This window comes from Monopterus albus, unplaced genomic scaffold (assembly GCF_001952655.1).
Source record: "Monopterus albus unplaced genomic scaffold, M_albus_1.0 scaffold4.1, whole genome shotgun sequence".
Taxonomy (NCBI): Eukaryota; Metazoa; Chordata; class Actinopteri; order Synbranchiformes; family Synbranchidae; genus Monopterus; species Monopterus albus.
Window position 1 is genome coordinate 706,211 of NW_018127884.1, and position 23,271 is coordinate 729,481.

Here is a 23,271-nt window from a genome sequence, read left to right on the forward strand (position 1 = left end):
AGGGATTAGATAACTAATAAATTAATGTCAATATATTATCTTTACACCAAATAGTTGCTGGTTTCAGTTTGTTGACAATGTTTTAACACGTTGTTAGCTTGCAGTTATAGTAACATTAGCTTAGCCACGTTCAAATAAGAAAAAGCTGAGATAAAGCTAAAGTAGAGGATACACCTTATTTCTTTATACTGAATTAATCAACCTGATATTTCTTTTTAAAGATAAGAGCTGAACATTTAGAGGACATCTTTTATGACTATTCTCAATATTCTTGCAGTTGGACTGATAATTAAGCAAATTAATGAATACATCTTTGACTCTTCAAAATAAGAGGCAGATAAGTCGATAAAAGCTGTTAAGGTACACATGGTTAATAAATTGAATTTAATGCATAAACCTTTCAAATGCAGTGCTGGTTAATAACTACGCTTCTCCTGTAGGTTTTCATAGCAGATCATATGCCATTTGGTGGGCACCAGTTTGAGTCAGATGGTGGATGATGGCAGTGTTGGAGTTGTGGTACAATGTTCCAGTGACGATAGTGCTGCTGTGACACCACATTCCGTTATAACCACTTGAGAAAACGAGTGTGAGAAAGGGCCTCTACCATCTGCATCAAGCCGGTATGTAAAGATGTTTACTTTGTGGTGACATGTTTAGGTCTTGGTGTTTAACTGATCAAGCCTTTTAGCCTAGTCACAAGATGCATCTTTGACAGCCTGGGCTCTCTGGTGTGAGATATCCTGGGTTTTACTATTTCAGATGCAATATTGAATGTCCCTGCGCTTTCTGCCCGCCTCTTCCATGGCGTCTCAGATTGAAGAGGGGAGAACAAGTCGAGAACAAATGTTAACTTGTAGCTCAAATCATTTGTAAACCGCTTCACATTCCATTAATTCCTGTCTTTAAGCATGAAACCTAAATACAGGCAACACTTTGTATAGAGCCTGAATGGAATGCCTTTCTTTGTTTTAGGGTTCAAGCTTGGAGATGAATATAGTTGCAACTGTAACAAGACACTATTGAGCCGTCTTGGTAAAAGTTGATACCTGCAGGTGAGCACCTATGTTCTCTCAAGTTGAAATATACTTCAGTTTGCATCCACTGATAGACCTGAAGCAGGCTTCACTGGCTTCTGGGTTTGCATAGAGATGCTAGACTGACACTTCCTTGTGTGTTCTGACTGCTGTATACTACAGTAGCACAGATTAAATTGAGGAATACATGTACTTCAAGGTCAGATTCACAGGTGAATGTCTGTAGTGTGCCTGGATGTTTAGTTTATTTCATCCACTAAATCTTCAAATTGACTCTTGCATGGTGCTATTCTAAACATACAACAGAATCAGTGTATTAAATGTTCCAGTAACTGGAATTTTCTAGTTAAAACACTAATTTGTTGCAAATGCATTTATCTATGTTCACTCTGTGTCTTACTGAGACATAGAGGCACAACTAGTTGTTACAGGATGACTAACATTTGTAGGTTGTGCGTCTTTGTCATTTTTTTTGCAGGTAATAAGCAAGACAATGCACCCACCTGATGGAGATGAGGCCAGTGGAACAACTTCTGTTCTCCCTGATGCCAAACTTGCTAAGAAATGTTTGTCATTTAATTTGCCATATTGGATCACTGACAGTTTTTCCATCTGCCAGTAGTAGTCTTGTACATAATGTATCCAAGCAGTATCACTCTGCATGCTGTACTTGCAATGTGGCAGTGTGTGACATTTTGTCTTTAAAGGGAAAACTACGCAGCTGTTGTTTATTCACAAATGTGACCGCAAACTGAATTTTAGCTACTCTATCAGATTAAATACTGTACAGATTTTGTGCTGAATTAAACTGGTGGGAACACTACTTTTGCCTTGGATAGCCCATGATTATTTAAAAAACACAGAACATGCACTTTTTTGGGGGGTGGAGGCACTTTAAACTTTCTATACACAGCTATGGTACATTGAAGGAAAATAAAAAATTTAAATATTAAGAGGAAGTTGCAATAAAAAAGGGATATGGGTTCAAACTGAGGATTCTTCTAGAAGACCAAGCAAAATAAATCTTAAGTGAACTGTAGGGGAAGTTATCCATAGATGGTTGTAAACAAGTTTGTATGGTTGGTGTTTTAAAGGGGGTTTTTGAAGTGTGCACTGCTGTACAGGTGTTTTTGTGCTGCTGTTCTTGTACAAAGTAAGAGTAAAACTTCTCTCCTGAAACATTTATTGAATAAGTCAAAATATAAAACAATTTAAAATGAGGTGATATGGACTAATTTGGGTACATCTGAAACCGGATTACACTGGTGGTGGTGGTCAAAGTGTTAATGCCAGCTCGGGCTGAATTTGTCTTGGAGAAAAATCTCAGCGCATTATTAATTTAGTGGTGGGTCAGTAGCTTAAGTTTTCTTTTACACATTAAACCTCTTAATATACTTGTATCAAAACATTAAAACCCTAATGACCAGAGTTAGCATCTTTTGCTTCATAAAATACTACCTATGTGCAGAGCCCGAGGGGACAAGTGAAATATCGGGGGGTTTACCTCAAGGATCGGCCGGCACAGACAAACCACCCCATGAAGAGATGGTGCACATGTTGGTGTAAAACCTCAAGTACTCATCTCCTACGAAATATCAAGCACATACAACAGCCTCCCTCTTGAAAACTCAACCTCCTTGTGTTTTGAGACCTGAGAACCCAAGGCCCCATCTGGGAGGGATACCCATCACATGAAGAGATGGTATACTGGCTCTGGAAGGGTCAGAAACTATGTGTCGGTCTTCTCCTCGCCTTGATAATGTCGGTACTCTGGTTTAAGCTCCCAGGTATTCTTGTGCGTTCCCTTCACGTTGTAGATTCCAATATTGCGCAAGATTTCCTTCAGGTAAATCTGGGAGAAGAAAAACACCAAATATGAGAAAAGGTGGATATAACTCTCTTGTGTTAGTCAAAGATATACTTATGCACATCATGAATAATAATTTTAAAAAAAAGGGGGGGGCCATAAGGAAAATATCTTTATGTCGGATACACCCTGTAATGAGCTGGATTATTTTTTTTTTTTATCCTTGAGGAAACTTCAAATTAAATCAAAAACAATTTCCTGGGCCAACACTTTTGTTTAAAATCAGTCAGTATTAACAGTGTTACAACTAAAGCCCTCATACTGCCCTCTAGTCTTACCACAGGCTGGTTGGTGATATCCACCAGGTCTTTGATGTTGTAGTACTGATGTTTCTCAAAAGCAGAAAACAACATGTCCAAGACCTGCTGTTTGTCAGCTCTTGCTCTTTTGCCGTCCTCCTTCTTTTTCCGCTCATACTCAAGCTGCAGCAAAAAGTAAACAGGTCAGGTATCATGTATCGGCCTACACATTGCTGATCAATACCAGTGGCAAGTCATTAATTACCCACCAATCATCTTAGATCACACTTCCATATTGTATGCACATGACTGTAAAGACTAGAAATGTGCTTGACCTCAACAAATAACATGCTTACCAGTAAATATACATGATTTCTAGTAATTATATGTGCGACCTACATTTTAAATGAAACATGAAAAAATAACTGAGTAGACTGAAACAAGTAGATTGTGTGCAGGATTTATTTCTTACATTGTAAGCATGGTTGGCCACAGGTTTGTAGTTGGTGGTGACAGCTTTGGACAGCTGCTGTGACAGTCTGGCTGGCTTGGAGGACTCTTCGATCTGTAACCTGGTAGACATTGAGAAACCGCTTTACTTGCCAAGTGCAATATATACGACACATACTATATAAAATGTAGAAACACGTATGATGAAATGCAATGTCATACAATTGTTCTGAAATTAATATTGTTTCACATAGATGATAACATCTGTAAATTTTGAAATGTAAAAATGCAACCTTTGACTTCTGAATAAATCATGATGACCTGTGTAATTATACCCAGTCACCCAGTTTATCTATACATGTATAAGATGCAACACTCTGGAACAATGGCACTGAGATGTCCACATACAGTATGGCCTGGCTGATTAAACGTTAATACAGGCTTGGCACAGTATGGACTGTCTGTGTCTGGATATTCACAGGCCACGAAAATGGTGCATTCAATTTTGTTGGTCTATGAAGTAAACAAAACTACTAAACAGACTATAAAGAAATATAAATCATAATACATACTGTAATCTACATTCATGCACCTAACACTGCAAATTTGTTTGCACACTATTTAGAAAATGCCCACCTCTTCAGCCTCATGTAGTTTGCACTAACAGCAGGTCTGCACTCTGCTCTCTGCACTACGACTCCCTCCAGGGCTATTTTATCTGGGAAAGAAGAAAGCTAATTAAAACCTCAATAAAAACCTTCCAGTCCATGTGTCCCCATGCATTTTAGTGTATGTTTACTTCATAAGTAAGGAAGGGTGAGAGGTTGCATGTGTATGAGAGGAATAAAAGCAGATACTATTAGTGAACGATGGGGCAAAACTCTGCTTTTCAAGTTTATGAATCTAGTTCGGTCCAGGCTTTCTCCTGAAGTTAAAAGAAACATGTCAGAGCAATCAAGGGTTAATTTCAGAAACTCCATAAAAATGTCTTTTTTCATACAACCACTTTGTTTCTCACTTTTTCCAGTGCTATTTACAAACCAGCCAAACTGGCTGGTTGGTTATGGGGAGGTTGCCCTTCAAAATCCTTCCATCTGCTGTCTGTAGGTCATCAACACCATGTCACACTTGTTAAATGTAAAAAGTCTGAGCTAGAGAAGTATTTAAATCAGTATCATGACCAATAACAAAAAAAAAATTATAATTAAGTGAATTCTGTGGTTTCTTTCAAACAGCTATACAAGTACCACATGAAGCCATTTATGTTCTAATGTGCATTTGCATAAGTGAGTATAATATAGAAAATAACTATTCAAAAGTCAGTTATACCTCTGATCTTCCAGAGATCAGGGTGAGTAAACAAGGGTCTACTGGCCATGGTGACTGAGAACCATGAGAGCTACATCTTTGCTAGTTTCACCAGTAGACAAAATTATGTGAATGGACAGATTCTACACATTTTCTGTTTAAATGCACTGAGAAATCAAAACAAGAAAAAACTAACCTCTAGATCTTTATAAACACATCACTGAAAGTGCAACTTGATAACTTCACAGTGTCTTTGCTTAATTATACTGTATGTAGTTCTGAGGTAAACCTGATGTACTGTACCTACAGAAGATCTAACAGTTAAAAAACTGTCATATTTATTCTCTTTGCCAACACACAGTGTCATCACTGGACTGGAACTATTACCATCACTATGAACAGACTGCATTGTGCTCAGGTGCACTCTCAACCCAGTCAGACCACATTTCCATCCTCCAGTCAAGATGGTGCAAACCAAGTGCAAATGCTTCACATGGACTGTACAATTATGCTGAAAAAAGTAGAGGCCCGTGTTATATTTACAGGTGAAACTGGGCACTAGTTGAGCTCAATATGTCTGGAGTTTTGGTACCAATACATGCATCTCCCAAAACATATACTGTATATGTGTTACTCTTGTGATACTACAGGCAGCATTTATTCTAAATAATAATGAAGATAATCAGTGTGTCTAGATTCTCTTTGTCACACATGGGAGATGCGGAGAACTCACCTGGACCTGCCTTTGCGCCCGAACCTGAGTTGCTGCCATCAGATCTCTCCTCTGCCTGGCCTACAGGGAGAAAGGGATGGTAAAAATAAGATAGGGGATGGAAGACGAAGGGAGGATGGGATCGAACAATAAGAACCACATCCAGGGTTTAGTCGCACACGAAAATATTTGATTACACAGAGCTCCTTGATGCCTGACGGGTACATGCACATGTGTGAAAAAAGGAAGCATGCCTTTAGAACAAACGAGCAAACAACCGGTCCCAACCCCAAATACACATCTACAACAGGGCTGCACAAACAACAAACATAAGTGATACAGCAAATTTTCACATAAAAAAACATGCATTGTATGTTACCAAACTCTCTCTCCAGGTTAAACTAATTTTACTACAATTTGGAAAACACAGCAGTAATTACGTTATCTCTCTTTGTCTCACTTCCTGTTATTGTTAATATAGTGAATTTTATGCAATGTGATGCCACATTATCCAACTTTTAGTAGCTGCCTTCCTGGCCAGGCCGCCATTGAAATTTCACATTAAGTCATACTTAATTCAACTATGCAGCCCTAAAACACGTGCACGCACACACACACTCTCTCTCTCTCTTAGACATATAAACTGGTGTCCCAAAGTAAGCACAGCAGCACCTGCAGCAACAAAACTCCTACAGTACATTCAGAGGGAAGACAAGGCCAAAGAAATTCAACCAAACAAACTCGTGCACAAAATAAATCAACTCCAAATTCAACAATGATTTGTGTTGATATTGACCTAAGTTACAGTAGCTTCAGAACATTTTCAGACCCCTTCATTTTTTCACACTTGTTAACTGCCATTTTGTCCATGAACCTACAATCAGTAACATCATGGTGAAAACATGTTTTACAGGGGGTGTACTCACTTCTGTGATATACCGTAGATCAGGGGTCTAGTATAAACAGATAATTAAAATAAACTAATACTACAATCTGTGGATTGTTACAAGTACCACAAGTTGCGCCAGAGGCATTCAAAGCAGAAAAGCGGCATACTCTTGCTGGGCTCAAAGGTGAAAACAAAGACTCACCCGATGAAGTCTCAGTGAAGACTGCCAACATCTGACCTCCCACTGACTGCATGGTGAACGGGTGCTCGCGAGGTGTAGACACCATCTTGTCTTCTATACCTTCAATCACAGTCAGCTCTTCATTCAAAGTAAAAGTCACCTGTAAAGAGCAGTGCCATCCACATTTAATCTTTTCATCCCCTTCCCTTTTCTTTTGATCTTAATGCAATTATCCAATGCCCAAACAATTCTAATTCATTTATTAATCTCATAATGATCAGATAATATTTTGGCTCTGACTAAATCTGTCCATCTCTGAGCTTGACAGTAAAAGGAGAAAGCAAGAGAAAAGCTGCTACACCCCAACAACATGAGGATGACTTCTACCCGAAATATTGCATTATATGTGGCAGGTGTCTATGGCCAGGATCCAATGTACTTCTTTCAAACATTACTTACCTCTGGTTTTCCTTGGGTTCCTTTCCTTGGGGATAAAAGTAAAGAGCAAAATTAGAATGATTAGATTGGCAATAACAACAAGGTATTCAATTTCACATGAAATGCTTTAGTACAAGAACAAAATATAGCTTGCATAACTAACTACTTCACCACAATAATTTCATCCTTCATTACAACACAAGCACATTTTATTTTCTCTAATCTATGCTATTCTAAATGTACAGTATGTCTGATCTCCTTAATGCACCCATGGCTATATCACTTGTTTTAGATGCACAAGTACAATAAGTAAGTAAATTTGGCAGCTTCTGCTTCAACTTCTGCTGTTTAATCAATGCTCAACTCTTTCACATACTTGCAGATTCTGATTTTCCCAACCTCGCCTCTGCCAGGTGCTTTTGTCCATTGCTGAGAGAGGTATTTGGGTACCTGCAAGAAAAAGCATGGCTTTATTTTATAAGGACTGCTTTCACACATGAATGAAGATCCTTGTGATATTAACATAAAGATAGGAGCTAAGTTATTCCTTTATTATGTGGTCATTTCTCACTGCTGATTGTAAAAGTCTCTATAAGAAGGAATTACATACAGCATGCTCCTGGGATTCAGTTATACTAACCTGAGTGATGTACTGTATGAATTGTAGTCGTGTGTCTGAATTCACATTCCTTAACAATGCTGAAAATACCAGTACTAAAACATGTGTTAAATGTCTGAAGTTTTTAAAATACTTTAACTACAGTTGCATGCAAAAGTTCTTAAAGATCATAGATTTTAAACATGCTAAGTGAATAAAACAAAATAGCAATAATCTTAACGTTAGCTGGTGTTAGGTATTTTTAGTCAGATAGATATTGGATAGATCTGGTCAAGGATACTAGAGAGAAGAGTTGATGACTGTCAGCAGACAGGATGTTTAATATTATTATTATGACGTGTAGAACTGTAGCCTTAGCCATAATATGTTCTTATGTTTAAGTCACGACATGTTACTAGAGGTCGTGAGAATGTTTTTAGCTACACACCACTTAACCAACAGACACACACACATTGATTTGCTTCATGTTTTGACTACTGCTATGACCAGCTGCAAAGCTGGCAACAGAGACGTCTCGGTTGACGTTTCTGTGTAGTATGGGGCTAGCCCAACTGAGGGGATATAATGTATAGGCCTGGTGGGTTCAGGGTCTTTCATCTTACATCTGCCTGCGAGCAGTTTGGAGGTGCACGATACCTGAGCGTGTAATGTTAATTTTACCTGTGATCCTTTGAATAAATCAGCACTGTTTTGAAGTTACTTGGACTGTCTCGTCTCTCAGAGTTAGCAATGGTAACAAGAACCAAAGACCAACACTGGCTACAAAAGCGTTTACGTGCTGTGGTAACTGCCAAATATTTGCATTTATTAGTTACTCTGCCAACATTATCAAACATGTTAATTTTGCAGCTACGTTAGGCTGTACAAACCGCCATTAGTTGTGTGGAGCTGCCAAACATTTTTTCCATAGAACATGCACACATATTCACACCTCAGTATGTAGGAGGTGGATAATTAGATATAACTGTATCAGCAGCGTAATGTTGCTTAGCCAGTTTAACTAGGCTAGCTAGCAGTTAGCCAACTTCAGCTGCAACGCACGGATTCATTCGAAAAGCAGTATTTCTTTTAGCTTCAGCTGTATTGAAACTGCTAACGTTATTAAAAGTATATAACGTTATTAAAAGTATATAAACACACCTTTACAAGCCACACACCCGTATTCTGTTTGGCACCAGTTAAATCGACTTCACCTTTCTCTGACATGATTAAAAACGCTTCTTCGACAGTACTAAAGAAAACGCCATACGCATGCGCAAAACAAAGTACGGCGAATCTGAAGGTCCATATTACTTTGTTTGTGCTTCACTACGACCAGTAGTAAGAGAATAGTAAAGCCGTCAAACGCACATAAAGTGAATGAACAGGATTTCTGCAGGTTTAATAAAAACGTGCAGTAAAAAATGGACGAAGTAGTCTTAGTTAAAATCTTGACTTGTTTATCCAGAGTTGATGATATTTGTAACTAACGCAGTAGTAGTAGTAGAGTAAGACACTACCTTTTTGTTGAAAATTAATTCTGTGCTTGTTTTAAACAAAATGTGAGCAATTTAACATATAAAAACAACCACCTAAGCAGTTTATTCAATGAAAGATTGTAGGCAACAGAGGGCGCACGCACCATAACAATACATTTTCCACCAATCTGTACAAAAATGTTTCCATGAAAAGCAAAGAAATCAATCACAGAGGGCTAACATTATTAACAGGATTTGAGACATTCAGTGGCTGTTTTTCTCATTACACAAACACATCAAACAGTGCATGATGGGGTTAAATGGCTAACAATCATAGCTTCAAGTCTGACACAAGTATCTTGTGCAGCGTCAAACAATGTGGAGCTTTACTGAAGCACCCCAATCATTTATAGTTTGTGATCCAATGCAAATTTACCAACTAAACTAATTTAACAGGCAATTTTTCAGATCTCAAAAGATGACCCGATGTACTGTGTATGAAGCTAGGAAATTTGTTCTATTTATTTAAATATCAGCTTCTCTAACTGCAGCCCTAATACCGAAACACTACTGCTTTACATCAGCTTCAATCAGATTGAAATATTTGCTGTAGCATTACGGCCAGCAAGTGAAATCCCATAAAAGAACATACCTTGTCTCTGCCATACCATTTCCTTATAGTCTGTTTAGTCCAGTTTAGTTTACCTTGTAGAGCAACATAAAATGCATTTCTCCATTTGTGTAAGAAGAGTATATGTAGAACCTGTCCATATTATACAAACCCTGGATGAAACATTTACCAGCCAGACTGTAACTGGGGGTCTGCATTTTTTGATAGGCTTCTTACATTTTGACAATTTGTTACAGGAACATTTGGTCCTTGCTGTGCGAGAACCTTGTGTTCAGTTCCTGAGATTTCTTCAGCAGCCGCTGCTTCTGTGCTTCATCAAAGCGATTCACCTGCAGATCTTCATCCCGGTCAAAAGGCCTCCTCTCTGTGGGTTTATCAGCCTTTTCCTTGGCTTTTTCCTTCATCTTCTTTGCGTGCAAACTCATGAGAGACTCAGCACGTTTAGACTCCTGATAACAGAGATAGGGTAGAGAAATTTTAGCTCTGAGTTTAGCATGAACACTTGTAAAATGTACATATTACTGAACATCTGACATTAAATACTGTATATAGGGGAACATTTAGGGCAAAATAATGGTGAAGTAATACCACTTACATTATACTTAGACACCTTCTCTGCCATTTCTAGTTCCTTGGGGGAGATTTGTGGGACACTGTCCTTTTCTATTTCACCCTTCTTCTTTCCCTCCAGGCGTTCCTATTGGTCAGGAATGTAATATACAGTATAGTCTACAAGATGTTTGATAAAACTGACCAAACATATAGATAAGCCATCTGTTATTAACTACCCTGGCCTTGTGCTCCCTGTCTGCTGGTGTATCTGTCCAAATGGAGCGATCATTGTTCTCCGGACCTGACCTCTTCTTGAAATTTCGAGGCCCCAAGCCAATGTGTTGCAGTTCTGGTGGGAGCTCTGTCATCCAAGTTTCTCTGGTCAGTGCCTTGGGAGCATCCTGTTTACATAGGAAGTAAAGAAGGCTTTAAAATGCATAGTAGGGCACCCTAGCGACAGATATTTAGCTAAATGCTGTCATTTTTTTTCCTGTTTACAGATTGATCTCTAGTATTTAACTGAAGAGTTTGCATAGTGCAGATAATGTAGATACTACTGGGGAATGAAAAGAGCACTCACATGTCCTGTCAGCTTCTCTTTCATCCTTTGTGCCCTGCGCTCAAAATCCAGAGCAACAGAGTCTTGAATAGCCCCTCTGGCCGGCATGGGTCCAATCAGATCCTCATCTTCTCCCTCGCTGCTGGAGGGCTCAGCCTGGTAGCCTGGGGGTAGGGCAGGCCCTGGGAGACCTTCTCCATATCCACCATCATTATCATCATTATTGGATGCTACTCTATGAAACCCAGGAGGCAAAGCTGGTCCCAGCACAGGTAGCCTGAGGAAACACTATGAACTTACAGCTCCCAAAATTAACTCTTTCTCCCCACTGTTATTTACCAGAACTCACACTAAAGAAGTTATTTTCTCACCTTTCTGGTGAACTCTGTTGTTTCTTAAACCCTGGTGGCAGAGCTGGTCCAAAAAAACCACCATCATCTGCTTGTGCCATTGTCTTGTCCACCCTGTTCAGAAAAGATACATGTTACTGTTTTTTTTAACATTTAGGTACCATTAACTAACTATGCATTAACCAATAATGCGCCCATTAATTACAGTTTATAAACTCATGGTGTCTTATTAGTAAGTGGAACTTTATCTGCCTACCCTGTAGGACTGTCTCCGGCTGTGTGTATTGTCTTGGCTCTTTTGACCGCGACCTCCTGCTCGCTTTCATCCGAGGAGCTCGACGGTTCTTCCCGTTTATAACCCGGAGGCAAAGCGGGACCAGCGACTACAGAGTTAAAGAAGTAAACATTTCACTACCATGAAAAAACAAACCTGAAACGAGTGTTTCATTTCATATAAAGTAAGGGAGGTTAACACAGTAATCTATACTTACATCCCTCTTCATTATCAGAGTCTTCATCGCTCTCCTTTTTGAACATCGGGGGCAAGGCGGGTCCGATTGGTTTATCAGAGGACATATCTGACACTGATAACTTAGTAGGTCACGTAGTTTCAATAATTTATGTCAAAAGTAAGATAACTGCCCCATAAACCAGAAGAACAGCAAAGGACGCATATCACCTTTCACACGGGAAGTAAACACCGATGGCTCTGTCAAGCTAACCAAGGTTATCCGCGCAAACATGAAGTAAGTTGTCCTGCTATAATAACAAAAACAAGGATGTGGTTTATTTTATACGTTATGCCTTGAACCGAGATATATAGTCAGTATATGTCTGTCTAATATTCTAGTGTACTTGAAACACCTTTTATTCATATTTTGGGTGGCGAATAAAGCCAAATAACTGGTACATATTGTGAAGTCTTTATGTAACTATACCGGAAGTTGTTTTAATGATCATTTTATCTAACTTCACATCGGTACTCTGTTGCAGTAACGAAGTCCATTCTTGCAGAATTCTAGGAGGTCATCTGGCTGATCATGAATAATTTCTGTCGTTTCGAAAGTTATTACATAATTAATAGCTTTTGAAATGGGTAAAAAGGATAGAGATCGGGGTGAGTTGCTAATGCTACATTTTAATCTAATGTTACCTAGCTAGCTGTTAGCTAACGTTAATTCGGTGGCCCACTGAAAAATAAAGACCCTAATGCCTGGAGAAATGGTTTTTAATGAAACTGGCATTTCCTTTCTGTGTATTAGTGACCACACACTAGCTTTGCACTTGGAGTCTTTGAACGTCTCCCTGGTTACTCGATGTTACTCCCTGATTACTCGATGCTAGGTTAGCAGTTGTGGTGAAAGGAAAGGTTACTCATTTATTCTCACTAGAATAACGTTACTTATTATATCTTTTTTATGGTAATATATTATGGTATGTATCTGGCCACTGTTCCATTGTTAAAATGCCAGATACTACAAATAAGGCTAAATAGAAAGAAGCACAAGATGTGGTAAAGGGCAGGTGTATCTATTGTACAGCAAAAACATCTAAGTTAATTTGTGGGTTGTAAAAAGAGTCTATATCATGATATTGTCCATAGTGTGATTAAAATCCTCTGACAAGAAACCATACAGTAATATGTATTGCCATTTATTTGTTCACCCCTGAAACTCAGAATCTTTTCTCTCATATTCTTTCAACTCATATTATTGGGTTACAGAGAAGAAGTCCAAAAAGCGTTTCTATGAGGAGGAAGATGATGATGAAGAAGTTTTGGGCACTGAGTCTCAGCAGGCCATACCTGCATCTGCAGGAAAACAAGTGGATGAGTCCAGTACAAAACTGGATGAGTATGGAGCCAAAGACTACCGTGTTCAGATGCAGCTAAAGAATGATCACTCTTCACGTCCCCTCTGGGTGGTGAGACGTGTTTGGATGGTTGATTTTCTCACTTTGATTTTGAATTAAAAGCTAGTGTTCCTTTTTCTATTTTTACAAAATAAAATAAGGGATGTCATATTTTTTTGTTTTCTTATCTCAGTTGTTTCCCCCCTCCAGGCTCCAGATGGACACATTTTTCTGGAAGCCTTCTCACCTGTGTATAAGTACGCCCAGGACTTCTTGGTGGCCATTGCAGAACCAGTGTGCAGGCCTAACCACATCCATGAGTATAAGTTGACAGCTTATTCCCTGTATGCAGCTGTCAGTGTGGGGCTGCAGACCTCTGATATTGTAGAGTACCTGCAGAAACTCAGCAAGACATCTGTACCTGATGGAATCATTCAGTTCATTAAGGTCTGATAGAGGGAGTGTCTTATGCTTTGAGGGAACATAACTGCAAAAGATCCAGATATATTGCTTTTCATTTTATGTGAAAAATAGGAATTAATCACTGCATGCAATCCCTCTGCTTCTCTCAGCTCTGCACAGTGAGCTATGGTAAAGTCAAGCTGGTGCTTAAGCACAATAGGTAAGGCCTTTCAAGCAATCACCCCTCTTCTCTTTGCATCATTAAACTTCCCCTCAGGACTCTCCTTAAACTGTGCTGCCTGTCTCCTCTCAGGTATTTTGTTGAGAGTGCCTTCCCTGATGTGATCCAGCGCCTTCTGCAAGACAGCGTGATCCGTGAATGTCGTCTTCGTTCTGCAGATGGAACAGATACTGAGCTTATTACTGAAGTCATCCAAAGCAAGTCAGCGGTATGCTGTCCAACATCATGCTTACTCACTCCCAAACATATTAAACAATTTATTATTTCTTCAATTATAAATAATCTCTTTTAATTTAAATATACTTATGTTTGCATTTACTACCCCATGTTGGGCAAAGCTTGATTAAGACAGATGAATTATGTACATATCTTTGATGAAATAATATTGATGACATGAGGAAGGGTGTCTTGTGAATTTAATAGTAAAGTCAGTCCCTTAAGAAGTGTTCTAACCCTTTCCTAGTCTTCTAACTGAAAAGTAGGACTCAGTCAAGTTTTTGACACAAAAACTAAACAGTTGTCCTTATCCTACGTACAACAAATATCCCTCTGTGTGTCCTTCTGACAGATCTCCAAGTCTGTTCAGGAAAAGGGAGGTACTTCCACCTCACAGCAGCCCGGCGATGGACAAGTTTCAACCCAGCAGATCCCTGAGGACATCTATACCTACTATGAGCAGATGGATAAAGATGAGGATGAAGAGGAGGAGACTCAGACTGTCTCTTTTGAGATTCGCCAGGTACATATATGATTTCTTTTCTCTTTTTTATTATCTGTTTCACCACTACATGTTTAACATTGCTGCTGACTGTTTTTTAAAAGCATGCAGCTTTAAACTGATTTTCTGTCTTATTCTATTTCTTACTGATTAGATTGCTTAAATGACCAGAAAATAGTAAAAACATAATAATAATAATAAAACAAATGCAGTCACAGTTGCCCAGGGTCCATGGCAACATTGTTCTCTTTTTTCCGACCTATAACCCAACATATGAGTGATATTCAGTTTATAAAAAAAACACAGAAAAGCAGCAAATCCTCACATTTGAGAACCTTGACCCAGATAATGTTTGGCACATTTGATCATAAATGACTTAAATGAAAATTTGAAAATGAATTATCAAAATTGTTGAGAATTAAATTTTTGTTGTTTGACTAATCAGTTAACCTGCTAATCATTTCAGCAATATTGCTGCACAGATAATAAACATGCTACTTAGAAAATGTATCTAATCTAAAAACATATATTGTGATTCTCATCAATATGTGTATACTTGATTTGCAATTATTGATCTAAAACATCCAAAACAACTGGTTTGACTCTTTATACAGTATTTGATTACTGGTCTCTTAAAGCCACCGTTTCAGTTTGGTGACGCTATTTTTAAATCGTGCTTACAAAATGACTGTGTTTTGCTGTACTCTGAACTGTTGTATTTGCTTTTGATCTGGTGCAGGAGATGATTGAAGAACTGCAAAAGCGTTGTATTCAGCTGGAGTACCCCCTCCTCGCAGAATATGACTTTCGTAATGATACAGTCAACCCAGACATCAATATAGACCTGAAACCCACTGCTGTGCTGCGGCCCTACCAGGAAAAGAGTCTGCGCAAGATGTTTGGGAATGGACGCGCTCGCTCCGGGGTCATTGTGCTGCCCTGCGGTGAGACAGTTGGTTTACTGCAGTCAGTGGAGGACAGAACACCGAATGATAGGACACCGGAAAGCATGTCATCCCAATTAAAACACAGTCTTAAAACAGAAACTGGTAGAACCTAAATATGATTAAAGAATTATATAAAATGTTAAATATTTGCCTAGCCAATGAAACATTTGTAATTAGTAGATTTTGTCTTTTATCATAGTGTTACAGTATACCGTCAACCCAAACCATTACTTACAAGTAGTAATCTTTTTTGTAGCATACATCTTCTATGGAAAAAACTAGTATGTCCTGATGATTTTATCTCCTCTTTGCTTTCTAGGAGCCGGCAAATCTCTGGTGGGTGTGACGGCAGCATGCACGGTGCGTAAACGCTGCCTAATCTTGGGTAACTCCTCTGTGTCAGTGGAGCAGTGGAAGGCCCAGTTCAAGATGTGGTCCACCATCGATGACTCTCAGATCTGCCGTTTCACATCCGATGCCAAGGACAAGCCCATCGGATGCTCAGTAGCCATCAGCACTTACTCCATGCTGGGTCATACCACCAAGCGCTCGTGGGAGGCTGAGAGGGTCATGGAATGGATGCGCAGTCAGGAGTGGGGACTCATGATTCTGGATGAGGTGCACACTATTCCTGGTGAGCTGTTACAGCACATCAGTTTTAACTCAATGCTAACTTCCAATGACAACATGTTATGCTGAGAATATTTTGAAGTAATGCTCTGGGATACAATGGGATATAGACCCATGAAGTAGACACACATTTTGATGAGATTAATCTACATGCTGACATAAGAATTCTGTGCTTTATCTGTAGCCAAGATGTTTCGTCGTGTTCTGACCATTGTGCAGGCACACTGCAAACTCGGGCTCACTGCAACACTGGTCAGGGAAGATGACAAGATTGTTGACCTCAACTTCTTAATTGGGCCTAAGTTATATGAGGCCAACTGGATGGAACTGCAGAACAATGGTTACATTGCCAAAGTCCAGTGTGCAGAGGTGAGTCTCGCAGTATTACACCAGAAAATAAGATAAAGGTACATAAACTTCAAAATTCATGACTTAGAAAACCCAATAGAGATGCTGGGTCATACCCTCAAGAGAGATGCTCACATCCTATGAACGGCAGAGCTGAAGCAGTTCTGTGAGGAAGAATGGTCTGAACGTCCTCCTGCAGGCCTGATCTGCAGTTACAGAAAGCACTTGTTTGAGGTTATTGCTGCCAAAGGAGGTTCAACCAGTTATTAAATCCAAGAGTTCACTTTTTTCACCTGCACTGTGAATGTTTAAAGGGTATGTAAAATAATGACACAGAAGATTATAATTGTGTGTTACTAGCTTAAGACCAGACCAATTTCGTGACCAATTGAAACAGAGAACCAGGTTTCACATCCTTTTTCTTGTGCCACTATAGATGTTGAGCTGTCTGATGTCATTAAAATCAGCCAGCTCGCAAGGTTGCGTGCAGCCATATGCAAAAATGTCATTATCGTCAGGATGAGTGACATAGATGATGGATGGATGAAGGTCAACTTTGAGGAACTTGATGACCTTGTTTTGACTATTTTCTATAACTTCTTTTTTTAATATAATTTTAAAAGGTTATGTAATTCAAAGCAACACTGAAATATTCTATGGAACTGCACAGACACCATTTTTATAATCAAACTTAATACATGTTAAAAAATCTATTCAGATACAGAATGTCTTATGATGTTTTTGTTATTTTTTTGTTCTGATTGTGGATGTTTTTTAAAATATACTAGTCCGATTATATTGTTGGTTTACAAAGTGTGTTTTCTTTCTCATTTTCTGAACAATGTTTCTGGATCAGGTGTGGTGCCCTATGTCTCCAGAGTTTTACAGAGAGTATGTGGCCATCAAGACAAAGAAACGCATCCTGCTTTATACCATGAACCCCACTAAGTTCCGTGCTTGCCAGTTTCTCATTCGATTCCATGAGCGGCGCAATGACAAGATCATTGTCTTTGCTGACAATGTGTTTGCGTTGAAGGAATACGCCATTCGCCTCAACAAGTAAGTTATTTACACTAAGGCCAACTTGATTGTTTTTCTAAATTGCCTTGTTACATTAGATTTGAATTCTTCTCTCTCTGATATCTTTAGGCCTTACATCTATGGTCCAACCTCTCAGGGGGAGCGCATGCAGATTTTACAGAACTTCAAACACAACCCCAAGATCAACACAATTTTCATCTCCAAGGTAAACCAGTGAATCTGTTATAGAGCTACTACCTTCAACCAGCATGTGCTCCCCTGTAGCCAGTGCGCGGCACACCGGTTTTTCTACACAACTGAGTGTTGTTTGTCTCCTTTGTGTAGAGTGCTGTTATGTGTAACTGGATCATAATCAGATTGAAGCATTATTCATATTATGAGACCTGTTTTTATCCTGCAGGGCATATAAACATCATTTCAGACATTTACACCATTCTCAAATGAATAATTTTAACTCGGGTTATTGGAAATCAGTTTGCGTAAAATTGAAATTTTACTTGAATTAGGCCATTTGCAAAAATCTGCACATAGCATGTATGTAAATGTACAGTACAACATGGTGTCCTTTTTTCATTATACTGGTTCAATGTTCCTATTGACATTTCACCGCTTGATATGAGTCTGGTGAAAGATCATTGTTAATTTGTACAGTTTCAGTAATTTATATCAGGGGTTTTCAACTAGTTGTGGCCCATAGATCACCATTCTGACTAAGAAGCAACCTGAGGACCACTGCTGTGGGGTGGATAGTCCAGACGAACAATATTTTAATCCTGAAAGTCACCTTGACTTTTCAGAATGTCTTATATTTGCATTAATTTGATTATTCACAAATAATAAATAGGCTACATGTTTAATTACACAAACGTTCAATGCGTTTACAAAATAGACTTTAAAAAATAGTGATTCCTTGAGTGAAAGCACATTGAGTGCATTGTTAGGACCACCTGCAATGCCTTTGCAGACCACCAGGGGGCTGTGGACCACTGTCTGATTTAGATCTACAGTATGTGTAAGAGAAAATCAGTAGAAATGATGAGAGTAAAAAAAAGTATACTGACACAGTGATATTGCATGTCTGTGAATTTGTACTACACATCTGTGACCAAACAGGTTGGAGACACCTCATTTGACTTGCCAGAAGCCAATGTTCTTATCCAGATCTCCTCTCATGGTGGATCCCGCAGACAAGAGGCCCAGAGGCTTGGCAGAGTCTTACGAGCCAAGAAAGGTTTGCCTGGGAAATTTTAAAATAAATTTTTACAAAACCATTCATGAACAAAAAAAAACTGTTATTTTCATTCCACCTGTCTGCCTGTTTAGGAATGGTAGCAGAGGAGTACAATGCATATTTCTATTCACTGGTGTCCCAGGATACCCAGGAAATGGCTTACTCCACTAAGAGGCAGAGGTTCCTGGTAGACCAGGGATACAGCTTTAAGGTGTGTTCACCTTGGCAGCACAGTTGCACTACTGGTTTCATCCTGTTCATATACCAGATTGCACATTTCCCCCATGGAAGTCATGACACAAAAATATTGTTTTCATACACGAATTTGTGAAAAAAATCTTCAGGAGAAATGGGAAATTGTTTATAAATAAGCAAAACTGTGTGTCTGATCCTTGGTCTTCGTTTATGTGTCACCTCATTCTTGTTCCATTTACAAATGCTGTTTCTAAAGACGACGTTCCTTTTTTTCACAGGTGATAACAAAGTTGGCTGGCATGGACCAAGAGGACTTAATGTTCTCCACCAGAGATGAGCAACAGCAGTTGCTTCAGAAGGTCTTAGCTGCTTCTGATCTGGATGCTGAGGAGGAAGTGGTTGCAGGGGAGGTGGGCCCGCGACAGGTGAGGACTCTAGCCAAACTTGGACTCAGAATGCACATACACTTGATTGCCTTTGCATGCTTACCTCCTATAATACAATTTTCTCTTTTTTTTTTTTGCTTCTCCCTGCTTCCTTATCAGTTCTCAAGGCGAACAGGCACAATGAGCTCCATGTCAGGTGCCGATGACACTGTCTACATGGAATATCAAAGCCGAAGCAGCAAGGCCTCTGCAGCAAGCAAGAGCATTCATCCACTGTTCAAGCGCTTCAGAAAGTAGATACACTGAGTTAGCGCTTGACACCTGAAGACTGGTTCAGTTGCGGTAGGACAAAGTTGAGGAACCATAATGTACTCAGGAGCAAAGTACTACCAGCAGCAGATTCAGATAATCCATCCAGTTTGAAGAACAGAGCAATGACTGAAGATAGTCTGAAACTGAATTTTATCTGAAGCTAATGATGATATACTGTAGCCTACATTGTCTTGTCCTGATTGCTGCTGGTGATGACGCTCAAATTGACCCGTTTGCCTGGTGCGTCCACGGGGCTCAGCTGCTCTGAGTTTTAACTCTAGCTTCCTCATACACCTACACCTACACCTACACGTATGACATTTGCAGATGAAATGCATTGTAAACCTTATCTCCAGTGTCATTTACTGTTGTGTGCTCATCACAACTTTGTCTTCAACTGTTATTTTATTTCTGTGTTGTGTTACAGTGATGTGGCCAGCCAATCACAGCTCATTCTGAGGTAAAAATGGACATTGTTTATGAAATTCAAGCTGAATTCAGCAACACTTGAAGGCTTTGACATGCTGTTTGCCATCCATTTCAGCCACAAATGTCTGTATGTAGGATGAGAGGGGATAGTTACTGGACTATGACAGATAGGCGATGTTAACCATAGTCAACGTTTGTCTTAGCTACTGTTAGTGGGCGCTTCACTGAGATCTAGGTAGGAGGAAAAATCAGTCATATATAAATATTGGATTTTTGTCAATACAGTTGTTTGTAAATGTGGTTATATTTTACAAATGAAAACACCACACATGAAGCTGCCATAATTAATGGACATTACCCTGTTTTGATAGTATCACTGAGGTTAATTTTCACTAATATATTTTGTCCTGGAATTTCCCTTTTTTAAAGTTTACATTTGGTATATTTTTGAACAGTTAAAAAGTGTCAAGAAAAAATAAACTTAATTTCCTAAAAAAAGATGATAAAGAATGAAAACCCTTGAACTATTTTAAGCCATAATTAAAAACCTATTTACATTAGTAACAACAGGAGACTAAATGTTGTTCTAAGAAAAATAACAATTAAAATGTCTGTTATAAAACAGTTTATGATGTGTGAAACCTTTATTTTATGTCTAAGTAAAAACTAGCATTTCTACAGATTTCAGTATACTTAAATGCTCAGACCATACATGCTCTTTGCGACAGTGCCACTGCAAATGATTAAATTTAAAGCATTTTTAATCATTAAATCGGACTAAACATGTTTTGCACAATCGCATGCGCACCTCACAGTGTTATACATTTGAATCCAAAAAATTGTGTTCAGTTAATAAAATTGTTATTGATAGGATTTTTAGTTTCTGGCATTTTGGGGTGTTGCTTTCATTGCATGCTTGGATATACTGTATGTACATAAAGTAAGGACAAGAGGAGGAATCGGGAACATGTTGCAGACAGTTTTCAGCGAGAGGAAATGTAAGAAGAAAAGGGGAGGTAGGAGGAAAAGGTGTGAGATGGGTATAAATGCAGAGAAGGGGGATGTCAATTGGATAGCTTTGTTGTTTTATAATAATACATTCATAGTGCTCCTGGTATTCAGACTTTCAAATTAAAACAGTTTCCTGTGGACCAGCCAGCAGGAGGGACACTACTACTGTCTGTATGCTTCATTACACTTACTGTATAACTAACTGTAGTTTTACTCTTAAGAGCTGGACTGTGCTGCATGAGGCTGTACAAACAGACAAACTCTCAGAGGGATCTTATCTGAAGTTTCAGAAAGTGTTGACAGCTAAGCCAACTGGTTTTGGCTGTTACCCTACAGTAAGGGAGGATAAGCCAGTGAGCAATGATGTCCATATGGATGATAGTCAAAATAGAGCTTGTGCTGTGTTTGGTATATAGTTTTTTAAGGTCCTTGTTTCATACATAACACTGACACACAGTTCATTGCATTAAACATTTTGATTATTATAGTTCAAGATTCAATAAGCTTTATTGTCATTCCACAGTATGTACAGACATACAGTGAACTTAAATGTTGTTCTGTAGGGCCATGGTGTAATATAAAACACGCATACTTAAACAAAAAAAAAAAAAACTGATATATTTTTAAATTTGCATCATTCATCATGAATTCATTATGTTCAATTATCTGAACAACTTAAAATGTCATTTTGCATATGATTATTATATGGAAATACATATTAGTGTTGGAAAATATCTTTTTTTTTGATTGATTTAATCAATTTGGCTTTGTGCTCAGAAATTGAGAAAGCATCTGTAAATAGTGGTGCTGGAACTCTGCCTGTCTTTGTAAATGCCCTGACGATTAGTAGTTCCAAAATAGGCCACATACAGTAAATATCCTGTCCAGACTGATTAGCATGCCTATGCTTTTCTTACATGCTTGAGCTGAAGAAATTTAATAAATGATATTATGTGTATTTTTTGGCAAAATGGAAATTATCACTGGCATAGCCTATAACTTGTATTTTTGGTTAGTACACTCACCAGCCACTTTATTATGCACACCTGTACAATTGTATGCACTTCATTGCAACACTTCCACCTTAACATCTGTGTTTATGAAGCTCAAAATGTTTCAGTTTTTGGTGGAATTGTCATAAATGTGTGAATTCAATTATATGTTTATTATTGAGGCCATAGTTAAAGGTGGTGTTGTACTAAACTATGTAATATTTAGAGGTGTCTCTATATTTTTGTCCTCCCCAGGTACATATTAAGGTCTGAATATTAGGAACACTTCTAAATATAATGTAGTCCAGTACAACACCACCTTTAACTATGACCTCAATAATAGGTGTTGAACTGGGTTGAGATTGGGTTGAGATCTGGTGACTGTGAAGGCCACAACATATGACTTGCATCATTTTCATACTCATCAGACCATTCAGGGACCCCTTGTGCCTTATGGATGCGGGCACTGTCATCCTGGAAAAGACCACTTACTTATTCAGGTATTTCCTATAAATACTGTAAAAACAGCTTAAGGCTATGAAGCATGCCAATTCATATACAGTATCTCAAGCTAGGGCAGCACGGTGGCACAGTGGTTAGCGCCGTTGCCTCACAGTGCGAAGGTTCCAGGTTCGGGCCCCACCTGGGACCTTTCTGTGTGGAGTTTGCATGTTCTCCCTGTGCTTGCGTGGGTTCTCTCTGGGTACTCCGGCTTCCTCCCACAGTCCAAAGACATGCAGCTTAGGTTGATTGGTGTCTCTAAATTGGGCGTGTGTGTGTTTGTTTTTCTATATGTTAGCCCTGCGATGGCTTGGCGACCTGTCCAGGCTGTACCCTGCCTTCGCCAGATTGCCGGCCGGGATTGGCTCCGGCCCCACCCGTGACCCCGCTCAGGGATTAAGCGGTAGAAAATGAATGAATATCTCAAGCTAGGTTTGTCACTTTGGTAACTCATAACTAGATCTCTCATAATGATTATAAAGGCAATCATCAGTTAAAAAGTACAAATGAACTGAAGATTTAAACCTCTGCTTCAAAATCTGGTAAAGTCAGGAAGATCACCATCAAAACTTTATCCCAGATTCAAATCAGTCTGAGTACTTTCTGAGTCAAAGACGTGAATAATGTGCAAATATTTTACATTTACTAAACTGCCATCTAGCAATGGCATGTTGTTTATTTTTGGAAAGGTTTACAAGGTTTACAGGAAAGGTTTACAAGAAATTAAATATACAGTGCCTTGCGGAA

At 38.9% G+C, this 23,271-nt stretch overlaps 3 protein-coding genes and 1 long non-coding RNA gene across 5 annotated transcripts in view; 2 read left to right on the plus strand and 2 right to left on the minus strand.

Annotated features, from left to right (window-relative positions):
- The window catches only part of LOC109964542 (uncharacterized), a 2,456-nt gene extending 596 nt beyond the window's left edge, over nt 1–1,860 (plus strand). Inside the window, exons 2-4 of the long non-coding RNA XR_002275521.1 lie at nt 441–623; nt 976–1,055; nt 1,516–1,860. This is a non-coding gene — a long non-coding RNA (uncharacterized LOC109964542). The remainder of the gene's footprint in view (nt 1–440; nt 624–975; nt 1,056–1,515) is intronic.
- Nucleotides 1,861–1,962: 102 nt separating this feature from the next.
- Nucleotides 1,963–9,018, minus strand: LOC109964521 (general transcription factor IIF subunit 2). Its single transcript, XM_020607881.1, has 9 exons — nt 8,881–9,018; nt 7,498–7,571; nt 7,143–7,167; nt 6,705–6,843; nt 5,635–5,694; nt 4,230–4,311; nt 3,616–3,715; nt 3,183–3,326; nt 1,963–2,889 (listed from the first exon to the last, which is right to left on the minus strand). The coding sequence occupies exons 1-9, from the start codon at nt 8,944–8,946 to the stop codon at nt 2,767–2,769; spliced, it is 813 nt and encodes a 270-aa protein (XP_020463537.1). The 5' UTR covers nt 8,947–9,018; the 3' UTR covers nt 1,963–2,766.
- A 457-nt stretch (nt 9,019–9,475) lies between these two features.
- gpalpp1 (GPALPP motifs containing 1) lies at nt 9,476–11,888 on the minus strand. The gene is made up of 7 exons (XM_020607867.1): nt 11,781–11,888; nt 11,546–11,672; nt 11,311–11,403; nt 10,961–11,216; nt 10,617–10,781; nt 10,424–10,525; nt 9,476–10,277 (listed from the first exon to the last, which is right to left on the minus strand). The coding sequence occupies exons 1-7, from the start codon at nt 11,863–11,865 to the stop codon at nt 10,059–10,061; spliced, it is 1,047 nt and encodes a 348-aa protein (XP_020463523.1). The 5' UTR covers nt 11,866–11,888; the 3' UTR covers nt 9,476–10,058.
- Nucleotides 11,889–11,952: 64 nt separating this feature from the next.
- On the plus strand, nt 11,953–21,494 carry ercc3 (excision repair cross-complementation group 3). 2 transcript variants are annotated; one of them, XM_020607760.1, is made up of 16 exons: nt 11,953–12,035; nt 12,283–12,406; nt 13,013–13,212; nt 13,351–13,587; nt 13,713–13,762; nt 13,856–13,991; nt 14,352–14,522; nt 15,241–15,445; nt 15,768–16,082; nt 16,263–16,447; nt 17,283–17,485; nt 17,576–17,672; nt 18,581–18,698; nt 18,791–18,909; nt 19,172–19,318; nt 19,439–21,494. In XM_020607760.1, exons 2-16 carry the CDS (start codon nt 12,382–12,384, stop codon nt 19,574–19,576), a joined length of 2,346 nt encoding a protein of 781 aa, XP_020463416.1. In that variant the 5' UTR covers nt 11,953–12,035; nt 12,283–12,381; the 3' UTR covers nt 19,577–21,494. The 2 variants fall into 2 exon arrangements, with proteins under 2 accessions (XP_020463416.1, XP_020463409.1); XM_020607753.1 differs by lacking the exon at nt 11,953–12,035 and having other exon boundaries at nt 12,183–12,406.
- Nucleotides 21,495–23,271: the final 1,777 nt, after the last annotated feature.